Below are 14,500 nucleotides of genomic sequence, written 5' to 3'. Positions count from 1 at the left end.
CAAATTCCATTGCTTTCCCCACTTTGTACATCTGCTCTATAGCTTTTGAGCTACTAGGTCAATAAGGCTCCCAAAAGACCCACCACATTCCACATGTGCCTGTACTCCTCCAGTGCTGACACTCAAAAGACCGCTAAACATACACATGTTCAACAAATGAATCACTCCCATGATTCCTCTTATCTCAGTCTTTTCTTGCATTCATTTTTGTTCCTGCTCATCTCAAGCTCACCAGAGTTTCTATGCTGGCCACTTCAAGTTACTTAATTTTCTTAGTTCCTTCTAGGTAAAAATCAAACAAGGACAAACCTTTGAGGAGCCAAAATCAAGGTCTCTGAGAGCAAAAACTGTTCTTCACTTTATGTGGAACTCCCTACAGGTCTCACTAAAATCCTATTTTCTCCTCTTTATTTTAGATCTATTTCTAATATCCTTGGTTACCTAGTTTTCACAACAAATTTTCACAACAGGACACTTAGAGTCTCCTTATATTATTTTAACTTTCATTGTTTCTTTTCTTACAGAAATTTTACCTAAATACTGTATCCAAAATAGATACTCAAAAAACCACTAAAGGGCGCCTGGGTGGCTCAGTTGGTTAAGCAACTGCCTTCGGCTCAGGTCATGATCCTGAGTCCCAGGATGGAGTCCTGAATTGGGCTCCCTGCTCAGCAGGGAGTCTGCTTCTCCCTCTGACCCTCCCCCCCCATGTGCTCTCTCTCTCTCATTCTCTCTCTCAAATAAATAAATAAAACCTTAAAAGCAAAACAAAAAAACCCACTATAAATATCTCTGAAATTTAAGTCCATTAAAATGAAATCCTACAAGGGGCGGCTGGCTCAGCCCGTAGAGCACAGGACTCTTGATCTCTGGGTTGTAAGTTAGAGCCCCACATTGGGTGTAGACCATTACTTAAAAATAAAATCTTAAAAAAAAAAAAAAAAAAGAAATCCTACAAGTCATTTTAATGTAAATGCTCCTGTCTTCATTTCTTGCTCCAGACTAACAATGTTAGTTTTTATATTTATATAAATAAGAACAAAAATATATTTAGACAAATAGGAATAAGAAGCTGAAGTCACTTTCTGTAACAATGGTCTTTCGGAAAATACACTTTTAGAAGTATATTTATAAATCCTGTAACTCAAGATATTCCTTAGAAATAAACCAGTAAACAACAAATATATTGAGTATATACAAATACAATATTGGCTCTAAGATAATCAATGCACGAAGTGCCGAAAGAGCTATCCAAATATCATAGAACATTCAGTGGAGCTGTAGAAAAGTTACTGCATAACTTCAATAAACCCACAGGTATTTACAAAAACTCCTTTAGGTTTCAATAATTCTGGAGTTAATTCTGAATACCGTAAGCTGGGAAAGTTCCTGCCGCACCAATATTACTGCAAAGAACCAAAGTCAAATAGACATTTTATGAAAAGTGTTGTCTGAGAACATTAAACAGTTGCACTTTAAACTTTCATCCTTTAACTTATTAGTACACACTTGGCAATAAAGAAAAATTCAAGAAAAATCTGACTTCTATTAATTACATCAATCCACAGGGCATTGTCAATTACTTCTGAGGACACTGAAAAGTTTCTCATCTATAATTGCTATCTCCTGTACCTTTAAGAATTTATCACAAAGCATACTTCTACATATTCTTGCAATAAAATTATTTTGTGCCACAGTTCCAAAAAGATTGGGAACTATGTTTCTTAAATAACTGAAGAGACAAAAAACTTCAGATTAAATGAGACAGGTAAAACATAACACTATATCCTCACCCAAAGGTATCTGTTCGTTAACCACTGATTTCATTTACTGACCACCAATTAAATACCATTTAATCCTCACATCTCCGAAAGGCAGGTAGGTACATAGCAAATAAGTTACAGAGGCACAAATGGAACTGATCTATTTAACACCAAGACCCCTGATCTCCACCAAAGCCAGAATCAACTATTTTTTAATATAGATGGGCAGAAAGCAGCTGGTTTAAACTAAACATGACAATCTTAATGATATACAGAACCACAATTCCAAAAGAAAAGCTGATGTACACCGGTGGCATATTTAGATTCTTGGCATAAAGTTGTACTGACTTCAACACAGTGGCTCTTTTGCAGTCACAAATACAGAAGATGGCACGAAAATCTACCACGTGGACTTTTGAAGTGTTCGAGGGTTTAACTGCAGAAAAGATTCAAAGTTTTTATTTTCTTTTTTTCTCCCCCGAAATGCTATTATTTGGGGGCTGGGGGAAGAGTGCAGGGTAAGTACCTACATTACAGGACTTATAACACAAGAGGAGTCTTTAATCTGGAGGTGAGTTTGAGCCTGGATATGAAGGGCTCTAACACAAAAAAATCTTCACCACCAAAGAGGCCTGGAAGTGCAATCTACGTGTGGGTGTGGGCTCGGTGGCGGGAGAACTGCGGCTACAGGATTCAAGATAGCATATGCGAATAAAAGGGTCACCAATTCTGGGGAGGAGGGGGCAAATCATTCATTTTCAACACCCCTCTCCACTCACCACTCACCTTTCACTCTGGGGCTGACGGAACCGGCTATCTTTTTTTAAAGCTCATTCTCTCCAGTTACCACGTCCTAGACTTTAGCTCCTAACCGGATCCACCTCGGGTAGTGACGACGCCTACATCTCCCTCCCGCACCTAAGGACCCATAAAGGCCGACTACCATCATCAACGAAGCCTTGACCTCCCCTCCCCCCCGGCCCCACTACCGAGAGCTTCTCAGGCCCAGGCCTCCTGTGCCCCGCGGCCGTGTGCTCCACGCCATCTGCCACCAGGGCTTCGGCGTCCGGCCACCGCTTCCCCTTACTCCTGCCACAAAGCCCGCGGCCAACTCCGAAGGCTCGGGTGGGCCGCACACCGCCAGATCCGGGACCCCGGGCCCTGCCCGTGCCCAGAACCAGGAGGCCTTATTCAGCGCCCGGGGCCCAAGCCCTACGCTCGCCGCGCGCTCCCGGGTGTGCTGAGGGCTCTCCCCGCTCGGCCGCGCTGCCGGGCCCTGCTCCGGGGCTGAGGCCCGGGCCCAGGGCACAGAACAGCCGCACCGCCTCCCGCCCAGGCCCGGCGGGCCCCTCGCGCTCCCTGCGGCCCGCGCGCGGCCGCCTCCGCCCCGCCCGGCCCCACGCTCCGCGCCGCTCGCACCGTCTCGTCGGGGTCGATGTCGATCTTGAAGGTCTGCTGCTGGAGGGTCTTCAGGGTGACCAGCATGGTGCCGGGGCGCAGCTCCGCTGCCGGGCCTGCTCCGGGTGCTGGCCGCTGGGCGGGGTCTGTGGCCTGGCGGGGCCCCGGGGTCGCCCGCGCTCCTCGCGCACTAGGGAGGAAGGCGGTGGGGGTGGGGGTTTGTCACATTCGCCCTGCGGAGCGGCCTCTCCCCCAGCCCTGGGCCCGGGCCGCGCCGCTCCCTCCGCGACTGCGGCCTTCCTCGCGAGTTCTGGCCGCCGTGCTTCCTCACGCGCCCGGCGCCGGCCACTGAGTCTGCAGGAGGCACGAGGGGCTCTGCGAGACAAGCAGAGAATCCGCTAGCTCACCACAGGCTGGTGGCCGCCATCAACGTGACTCGCCGAGACGCGCCCCCTCCCCCACCCGAAAAAATCTGGGGGATGGGAACGGGCTGGCGAACCGCGCAGGCGTAGGGTGCGGCGAGGCTGTGCGCAGGCGCGGCCAAGAACTCCGCCCCGGAATCGGGGCGGGGCGGATTGCGGCTCTGGAATGTCGGTGGCCTGGATCGGGCGTGCGCAGACGCAGTCAGTGGGCGTCTGGAGGGCTCTCGGGGCTTCCTTGTGGCGTCTGCAGCCGGGGCGTTCTCCCGCCTGCCGCTGCTCCGCCTACGTCCAGACTCCTCCCGGCTCCCTGAGTTGCGCAACCCGTAGCCGGGGAAGCGCTACGTGGAGACCGCGCTAAATGGATGCCGAAATCTGGAGCTGGGGAAACTGGAGGGCGGTAGGTTGGGGCGGGGTTTAAGAGAAAGGCTCGTGGTAACCACGGTACTGGGCCGGAGCTTACCGGGAGCTTTCTATGTGGATGAGCCTTTGTGGTGGCGACTCTGATTCTTTACTCCTGAGAGTACAGACCCCAGTGCCGGACTGCCTAGGTGGACCTTGGGCCTAAGTAGAAGGACGGACAGAGGAGGTCAAGTTCTCTCACTCCTCCGTGGACAGAACTGTCCGGTGGCTCCTGTCACGGAGAAGTCAAAGTCACAGTTCTTGGAACTGGATACATAGCCCCAGCCTCACCGCATCTCCCTCCTCTCCCTGGCTCTTGGGGTTGTTGGTGGGTACTAGGCACTTGCTCCCGCCTAAAGGCCTGCCTTTGCACTTGCTGTACCCGCTTCTGAGTCCTCTTTACCCAGATGGCTGGGTGGCTCACTGTCTCAACTCCTTCAAATCTTTGCTCAAATGTCACCTTCTCAGTGAAGTCTATCCTGATCCTCGGCTTAAAACCGCAGCTTCCCTAGCTCCATTATCCTATTCTGTTATGTCCATAGCATTTATCATCCTCCAGTTACCATATAATACAGATATTTATTATCTTTGTCATCTTTTCCTCCCAGCCCCAGACTGAAGCTGCACAAAGGCGAGGATTTTGATGTGTTAACCGATGTATCTCTAGCATGGAGAAACGTGTCTGACAGCAAGCACACAATAAATATTAGTGGAATGGGTAAATGTGTTTCCAGTTCCTCATCAGTAAGGTAGGAATAATAATAGCACTCAACTCCATTGATTATTGGAGGGGGGTATTGAATAATGTATATAAAGACAAGGAACAGTGAGAATCGCATAAGGAGTTAGCTATTTGTAGTATGCCCATTTACAGATAAAAAAAGTGGAATACAGAGATGCTGAGTAATGTGCCTGGAGTCACCCATCTAGTAAGTGACAGATCCAGCATTTTAACCCAAGCAGAATGACTCTAGAGCATGTGCTCCTAGGTGCTGGGCTATTCTGCCTCTTATTAAGGTACCATTTGACATAAGGTGATTCAAAAGGAAAGTTACAGTTAGATCACTAACCATGTGACCAATTGCAAATTACATCTTTGTGCCATCATCCTGACTGATACAGTGTCACTGCTTGGTTTTTCCTGTATTTAAGAGCTCAGGTATAATCCTTCCATGGAACTTTCCCTGACCAACTTCCCTCTCCACTAACCTGGCATTTCCCCTTTCACAGCACAGATGTCCCTGTATTGTAATTCAATATCTAATCCTCTGCTCTCTGCACTTCTGTATGTCTACTGTTGGTCACCAGGTGATCTCTTCTTGTCCTTTGTTTTGAAATACCTCCAGCCTGGACCTGTCCCTTAGCTGTAGATAGAGTTAGCCAGTTACCTATATAATACCTTCACTTAGAGTATAACAAGCGCTGAGGCCTACCATGGCCAAACAGAACCATTGATTTTTCTCTGGACCTCTCTTCCCCATGAAACCTGCCCCTTTACCAGTTTTCCCCCATTTTAGTTCATGGCACCACCATCTACCCAGGTGCTCAGACCAGAAATCTAGTCATCATCCCTGGTAAATCTCTCCTCTGTTCCTATTTCCTCACCCACCACATGTAATCCATTATCGAGTCCTGTCAATTTTATTCTCCAAAATACATCCCAAATTCAGCCATTTTCACCATTTCTAATTCACCAACCCTAGGCTAATCCATCATTATGCTTCACCTGCCTCCCAACTGGTCTCTCCGCTTCTACTCTTTTCCCCCAGCAGCCTCCCCAGCAGTCAGAGTAGTCTTTTTCAGCCATAATTCAAATCATGTCCCATCTATTCTTAATACCTAATTACACTTTAGAATACAGTTCAAACTCTTTACCTGGCTTTGAAGAGTACACATGATCTGACTCCTGCCAAATTGTCTGGCTTCATCTCTTTTCTTCTCTCTCCCTCTCATTCACCGTCATCCCTCTGCACCTCCCTTTCTTTCGTACCTCAAACAGGCTAAGCTGGTTCTAACCTGTGGAACTTTGCAGTTGAGGTCACTTCAGCTTGAAACTCTCTCTTCCTACATCTTCAAATGGCTAACTCCTTTTCATCTTTCAAATTCCAGGTCATATTTTACTTCCTTAGAGAGGACTTCTTCAATAACTGAAATGATAAATGATAAATATTAACTCTTTAGGTGAGGCACTATCCACTTTACAAGGACAACCTCATTTGAGCCCCCACAAAACTCCATGAGATAGGTACAACATTACCCTGGCTTTAATTTTTTCATGGATCTACCTGAAATTACTATTTTTCAACTTGTTTATGGTCTGTCTCACATTACTACTCAGTTCCCTCTCTGCTTTGTGGGGAGAGGAACTCACTTGCCTTACGGCTCTTTCCCAAGCACCTAGATCAGTGCCTGGAACACAGGTGCTCAGTAGTGTATGTTGACTGAATCCTCAACTCAGTTGTAAGCTCCATGAGACCAAGTGTTATGTCAATCTTGTTCAGAATGGTTATCTTTAGAGTCTAGCACAATGTGAATGCTTAATATACATTGGCTGAAAAAATAGTGAAGTCACTTTAATTAAAATGAGTCAATTTAGTTGAAATTTAAACAGTTGTAAGAAACTATCTGAAACCATTTTATAATTTATTATAGTTTTATTATAAATTTAATTCATTTATTATAATTAAATTAGAATTCATTTATTTTTATAATATTAAATGTATTTCATTATAACTTTATTTGTTATAATATTAAAACTTTTTTCTGCTACAACTGCTATTATCCATCTGCAGAAAAAGGGAGGTGAGAGATGCCTCTCTATATATTAGTGTATATATTTTAAAAATCTTTTGCTCATGGCAAAATAAATAAAAAACAGTATAGAAAGGGATCGATTGAAAATAAATCCCCCTGCCCACTTCCTAGAAATAATAATTGTTTTGAGTGTCTTTAGACATATTTCAGGTATGTACAAGAATGTATCCCCCAAATAGTTGTGGCAACAGTAGATTTTAAATGCCAATTGAAAGATTCACCTGATACATTTTCTAAAGTACAGTGTTCAGATAAAAAGTTGTTTTTGTTTTCTTTTAATTTCTGGTAAAACTGTATGCCAGACATAACCACTCTTGGCCCAATAGCTCAGGTTGGACCGGCTGTATGCCTCCTTGTTAGACGTAGTTGCCTTTACCTAGAGTCTCATAGTTCACATGACAGATGATAGGACCCCACCCCCGACCCTCCCAACACAAAGGCCACCGAGGTGAGGATGCTTGTGAGCAAGGCCTTGTAGGATAGGCCTTGGGCTTCTCCAAGAGCTATTGGGCCAAGATAAAAAGATGGATGGGAGTCATTGGTTCCAAGTACTTGGGAACAAGCCAGGTAATTTTGCTTGTGTTTTTGGAAATCAGTCAAATGATTTCAGGGAAGAAGATGAGCAAGCTGAGATGTAGCAACTACTGACTTAAAAAATACTAGGGCAAAAATGCCAGACTTCAAGCCATTCATTCAGCAGATAATTATTGAGACTCTCCATGCCAGGAACTCTTCTGGGTGTTGGGGATACAATAGGGAAGAAAACAAAGTCCCTGCCCTCATGGAGTTTATATTCTCATGGGATGGTAGATAAATAGATAATGAACTAAAAATCAAAGATATTTTTAATCTATCAGGTGATAAGTGGTATTTTTTTAAAAAGCACATGAAGAGGATCAGTAGTGCTCAGAAGAAATGGAGTTGCTACAGAGAATGGTGCCAGATGGCTTTCATTCTTTTCCCCATCATTCTTTCTTCCCTCTTCTTTGCCCAGCAATTGGTTCCAAGAAGGCTGACCTATGTGGACTACCACAACTGGCTTCCTGGGGAGTCCTTGCAGGACATAGGAATGAGCAAAAAGAGTGAAGTTAGGGAATTTATTCTTCTTTGTGGTTGGTAGTGCTCTTGATACAAGGTCATTGCTTCTGTAGGGTGCCCCTCCAAGGGTGCAGAAAGGTACCCAGTGGGTCACTGGGAGTGGTAAATGGAACTACTCCTGCTTCCCTGCCTTGGTTCCTAGACCCAACTGGTCTTCCTACTGGAGACAGAGTGCCCTATAGGGTTCTCTGATTCAGTGTGCAGATTGCATCCTGGAGAATGAAACCCTCCTGCACAGTATTGCCTCAGACATGGTAGTTCAGCTGTACCATCACCAAGCTCTCTCAGATTGGCTTTTCTGGAAAGGGTGGTATATGAAAAGACCAACAGGTCCTATGATCATGGGATCATTCCCAAACCTCCATTGTGAAGTGGGCCCCCTGGTTGGAGGCTATGATGGGTGGGGTTCCGTGTCTGTGGATCAGGTACTCTGTAAACTCCTGTATGATGATACAGGCCAAAGCTCTGCTGGCAGGAAATGTAAACCTACACCAAGAATAAGTGTCTATTCTTGTGAGAACAAATTGGCCCTCCAGTATGCAAATGGCCCAACACAGTCAACTTCCCACTAAGTGGCCGGTTGATCATTTAAAGAATAGTACTATACTGAGAATTCAATACTGGTCTCTATTTCTGGCAGTTTAGATATTCAGAGGTGATGGTAACTAGATCAGCCTTACTGAGAGTTCATGCCAAGAGACTATGCCTAGTCTCCATCTCTGCCACCATGGTCACTCCGTTCACGTGCCCATCATATTTCTACACTTGCATCCTTAAAGTCTATTCTAAATACAGTAGCCAGATGAGTTCATTTACACGCAAAACCCTGTAATGGTTCCCCACTTCAATCAGTAAAATCCCAAGTCTTTACAATGCCCTTCCTCCTGTTCATTACTTTCCTGACTTTGTTAGCTACGCATTTCCCCAAGTTCACTGTGTTCCAGTTGCACTGGACTCCTTACTGTCCCTTGAACTGGCCGGGTCCACTCCCACCCTGGTCTTTTGTTGTCTCCCTGAAACACCCTTCTGTAGATAGATAAACCCTCTCCTTCACCTCCTCCAATCTTTGTTTGAATTTCACCTTCTCAGTGAAACCTATCCCTGACCCCTTTATCCTACTTATTAATATGACAAAATGCCCCACACTTCCCCATCCAGCATTCTCATGCTCCCTACCCTGCTTTCCTTTTTTCCCTTATTAAACTTACTGTCTTCTAACATGCTACTTTATTTATCTGTTGTGTTTCTTGTGTAGTGTTTGTCTCCCCTGCTAGAAGACAGGGCTCTTGGTCTGCTTTGCTCTCTCACATACTTTAAGCACCAGGAAAAGTGCCTGGAAACAGAAACAGAACTCAATTAATAATGCAAGGGAAAATGAGCCACCCATGAATAAAAGCAAATTAAAACAAGGTGATACTTTTGTGTTAAAATTAACAATTAAGACTCCGTAACCTCCCCAAATACCAAAAGTGTGTGGGAAAGATGTTTCCATAGTTTGCTAGTGAGTTTACAACCTTTTGGAAAGCCATTTAGCTATATAGCTGGTTCTTAACTTCTCAAATTTCAGTTCTCATACACTCTACATGAATACTTCCAAAACTACTTTCCTCAGCCTATCTATCTAACTATGACTTGAAAAGTTGATTTAATGGTGTAGTCACCCAGCCAGTGGGGCAAAGGCCTGGCATTCACATGTTTTATGTTTAAACAGTATCATTTACACAACCCCAACATTCCTTTTTCTCATTTGAACTGATTTTCTCATTAGTTTTGCAAGACTAAGAAAACTGTTAGCAATAAATTGTGAAATAGATCTTTTGCTAAAGTCCAATATGTTTAAACAGTTTTGGTACTTTTGTTTTCGCGTTTTTCCCAGCTCAACATTCTGTTTCTCATTTGACAGGCTTTTTCATTTCCAGCTAAAGTTGATTTTAATTCATGGGTTTATTTCAAGTATACCTGACTTGTCTTTGGAGCTAAAAATCATAGTTGGCTTTTTGTTGAAATCATGTTTATTTGTTAATTAGTTTATTATCATTTATCCTCCAGTATTCATTGGGAAGCAGTTATATGCCAGGCCCTACCTAGTTCGTGCTGTCTCTGCCCTCAAGAGATTACTAGGAGAAACAAGCAAGGAGCTGTGTGATGTGTTGGGATTGGGGCAGGCTTCAGGAAGGCAGTGAAGCTTGATTAACTCTGGGTGGGCTGGGAGATGGATGCAGGGACTCAGCATCTTTTCAGCTCTCTCTTCCACAGCCAGTTATATAGTCTATGTATTGGCCAAATGTTCTGAAAATTGTGTTAGAATTAGAATGTTATCTTGTCATAAAGGAAACTATGAATAAATTAATATAATTCTATGAGCTTCTCTGAAGAAACTCTATTTAGAGCATTTAAAGAACATCTTTTTTAAACTTTAAATGGAAAGTGTGGGTTCCTTTTCCATGGACCCATGTTGATTATTTCTGGTTTTGCAATATATGCCCGCTTGTGTTTTGCAGAGTTGTTACACTATATATTAATTAAGAAGAGCCCCAGGACCCAAAGTGTTTGAAGTTTAGATAGTAGTTGTCCCACTGACATCTTTTCTTGTGTAGTTATTGTTGTATGAAATTGGTTTTATAGTTTCTAGTTTATATATAAACTAGCTATATATATAATTATATGTAGACATATATATAATTATATATAATTAATAGAATTGACTACATAAAGATTTCATGACCTCATCATGTAATAGCAATGTAAACAGAATAACAAGCATGCAACCAACTGGAAAATATTTCCAACATGTGACAAATTTAATATCCTTAATATATAAATTACTCACAAATTGGAAAAAAATGCATTGTGATCCAATTAAGCAAAAGCATAAAAGGTTTATACAGAAAATTCATGGCAAAAATACAATTAGTAGTGCTTATTATGTGCCCAGGTGTTTTTCTAAATGCCTAATAGATTGACTTTTAACCCTCATGTCAATTATGAGATGACTCTGATCAAGTTACTTAATCTTCCTGTGCTTCAGTTTCCTTCCTCTGTGCACATGTCTAAGAATTTTTCTGTGAGGGGCGCCTGGGTGGCTCAGTCGTTAAGCGTCTGCCTTCGGCTTGGGTCCTGATCCCAGGGTCCTGGGATGGAGCCCCGCATCAGGTTCCCTGCTCGGTGGGAAGCCTGCTTCTCCCTCTCCCACTCCCCCTGCTTGTGTTCTCTCTTTCGCTGTCTCTCTCTCTGTCAAATAAATAAATAAAATCTAAAAAAAAAAAGAAGAAGAATTTTTCTGTGAAAAATGCAAAGAAGTAAAGTTGTTGGGTTGTAGAGATTGTGTATTTTTAATAGGTCCTACCAAAATTCTATCCACATTGCCATGTCAATGTATGTTCCCATCAACACTGTTTGAGATGACCACTTTCCCCTGGCCCGAGCCAACACTTAATAGGCTCTGTAATTTCCTTTTTTTGCCAATGTGGTGGGCAAATCACTTCTGCCTCTCAAGAATTCAAATCCTGCTGAGCATCTTTTCGTGTGCTTCATGGCCATTTGTGTACCTTTTTTGGAGAAAGGTCTATTCAATTCCTTTGCCCATTTTTGAATTGGGGTGTTTTTTGTTGTTGAATTCTAGGTGTTCTCTATGTATTCTGGTTGTTAATCCTTAGTCAGATATGTGATCTGGAAATATTTTCACCTATTCTGTGAGTTGCCTTTTAGTTCTATTAATAGTATCCGTCAGGCTATTCGGGCCACGATAACAAAATACTGTAAACTGGGTAGTTTATAAACAAAAGACATTTATTTCCCACAGTTCTGGAGGCTGGAGAGTCCAAGATCAAGGTACTGGAAGATTCAGTGCATGGTTAGAGCCCACTTCCTGGTTTATAGATTGCAGTCTTTTCATTCACTGTGTCCTCACATGGTGGAAGGGATGAGAGCTCTCTCCAGAGTCCCTTTTATAAGGGCAGTAATCTCATTCATGAGGGCTCTGCCCTGATGCCCTAATCACCACCCAGAGGCCCCACCTCCTCATGCCATCACCTTGGGGGTTTGGATTTCAACATGTGAATTTTGACAGGACACAAATATTCAGACCATAGTAGTGTACTTTGTTGCACAAAGCTCTTTAATTTTCATGAAGTCCAATCTGTCTATTTTTCCTTTTGTAGCCTGTGCTTACGGTGTCATGTCCAAGAAATTGTTGTCACTTCCAATGTCATGAAGGTTTCCCCTATGTTTTCTTCCAAAAGTTTTATAGTTTTAGATCTTATGTTTAGGTCTTTGATCCATTTTGAGTCAAATTTGTATATGGTGTTATGGAGGGGCCAGTTTCCTTCTTTTGCATGTGGATACTAGATGTTCACTTTTATTACATTTGATAATTTTCCATATTGCAAAGCCCCTTGAAGAGTGCTGTGTCTTATAATCCTTTATATCCCTCAGTACCATGCATTTAACAAGAGTTCAATGCACTTAAAAAAAATAAATGCTTTGTAGTTACTGACTATTGAATTGGAAATATTACCCTGCACCTTAATTGTAGGGCCAGCTCATAATAGGCATTTAAAAAATGTTTATTGAATTATGGAATTGAATATACTTATTCTAAGGGATTTCATTGTCAAAGAAAAAATATTTTTTCAATTAAGTGATATTGACAGGATTGGAGAATGAGGATTATTGTAAATGTTGTATTACACAAAACATATGTATAAAAAGAGAATGATATAAATACATATATATAAAAAGAGAATGATATAAATACCCCGAAATAATGTACATAGCCATTTTCAAAGCACATACTCAACTTCTACTTTGAAGATGGTGAATTAAAATGAAGAATTCACTATTTTTTTCTCTCCTCCAAATCTTTTCAAAATAATCTGATTAAAAGAAAAGCCGTAAGAACTCTGGAAAACCAAAAAGGGTGATGTAATAGTTACATAAAAATGTTCCCAATGAACAAGGCTTGTTGGCACTACATCCTTGTATAGTCCCCTCCCACATCAAAAGCAGGACCTTAGCCAGTAGATCAGTGAGAGTGATGCTGTGCCATTTGAATCTAAGCCTTTAAAAGTCCTGGCGACTTCCTCTTTTACACTGATGGGGAGAAAAATAACTTTTTTCCTCCATCCATCTTAGGTTCCTTGGCTAGGGCCCTGCAGATTAGACCAACTAAAGGCAGATTAACAAGAGAGAAACAAGAATTTAATAACACCTGCATTGCATATATACATAGGAGAACTCAGTGATGATAACTCAAAGAGGTGGTTAGAACTTGGGCTTATATAGCATCTTAGAAAAGCACAATAAATTCCTAGAGAAGTGACAAGATAAAGGAAAAGGGTTATAGGCTTCTTAGGGGTGGCAAACTATGGAAAGGTAAACATTTGGGGGAAACTAGTGGAGTAGGTTTGTTTGTGCAGGTCCATCTCAGTGTTGGCTTTCTGTCTTTTTCATGGCTATAAAACTTCCCTGGGAGAGAGGAGTTATGGCAGTCCTCATTTCTCAGAAGTTCCTACTTTTAGTCAGATGAGGGAGGCTCTGGGTAGATTTCTTTCTGCATCTGTCAATTCTCATTTGCCTCCAGCTCAAAATAATCCTTATGCCAAAGTGGCATATTTTGGGGTGGCATATTCTCATCCCCTACACACTCTTAGAAGCTGGCAATATGTGAAAAGGTCTTTAAGATTTTTTATAATTTTTGACATAATAACTCTATTTCTAGGTATTATTCCTAAGGAAATATTCAGAAATATGAACTCCCTTTTACAAGTAATATTTACATATCATTGTGAATTACAATAATAAGAACTGGAAGGTGAATGTAGCCCTACTGTTGAATGCCAGAAGAATGTTTCAACAAATTATGTTGTATATATTTGTTAAAATTGCTTAGTCACTGAAAGTCATGATTTTGGAGCATATTTACTGACAATGAAATGCCACTCATTCATTTATTCATTCACTCTGTAAATATGTGTAAATAATGTGTGTCAGGCAGTATTATAGGTACTGGGTTTTCATAGTGAACGGAACTCTTATGGAACAACTACTCCCCTGGAACAGTCATTCAGGAGATGACAGAAAATAAATAGGCAGACACATATCTTATGTAAGGTGGTGATAAATGCTAAGAAGAAAAATAAAATCAGAGGAAAGTTACTACTGTTAAAATATGACATAACGATACAATGTTAGGAGATGTTTATATAGTGTAATCCCAGTTTTGTAAAGAAATAAACAACCATTACCACCACAATAAATACATGTACATAAAGACAGAATAATGACTTAAAAAATTAGAATATTCACAGTGCTTAGCCTAGCGTAGGAGAATAACTGGTAATTTTTTTAAATGTGCCCACTTTCCAAAATGTCAATAATGAACATTTATTTAGAATCAGAAAGCCACAACACAAATCTTTGAAAAATCCATAGAATTAGGTTTAAAATGAAAATATTAATTTACACATGTTTGTTCTTAAGTTCAATTGCTTAAAAGAACATGACATTTGTCAGAACCCATAAAATGTACAACGTGGACTGGGCCCTAATTTATACTATGAATTTTGGGTGATAATAATGTATCATTGTAGTATCATGGAACATAAC

The 14,500-nt window shown here is 41.9% G+C and overlaps 1 protein-coding gene across 2 annotated transcripts in view; it reads right to left on the bottom strand.

Annotated features, from left to right (window-relative positions):
• The window catches only part of RAD23B (RAD23 homolog B, nucleotide excision repair protein), a 39,718-nt gene extending 36,068 nt beyond the window's left edge, over nt 1–3,650 (bottom strand). Inside the window, exon 1 of one of the 2 annotated variants that reach the window (XM_032418298.1) lies at nt 3,183–3,650. In XM_032418298.1, coding sequence (XP_032274189.1) covers nt 3,183–3,248 — 66 coding nt within the window. In that variant the 5' untranslated portion in view covers nt 3,249–3,650. Of the gene's footprint in view, nt 1–2,549; nt 2,711–3,182 lie in introns of those variants that run through there. The other variant, XM_032418299.1, reaches the window with a different exon arrangement.
• Between the last annotated feature and the right edge of the window lie 10,850 nt (nt 3,651–14,500).

Source organism: Phoca vitulina, unplaced genomic scaffold, assembly GCF_004348235.1.
Source record: "Phoca vitulina isolate PV1807 unplaced genomic scaffold, GSC_HSeal_1.0 scaffold21, whole genome shotgun sequence".
Classification (NCBI taxonomy): Eukaryota; Metazoa; Chordata; class Mammalia; order Carnivora; family Phocidae; genus Phoca; species Phoca vitulina.
This window is presented reverse-complemented; position numbering and strand designations above follow the sequence as displayed.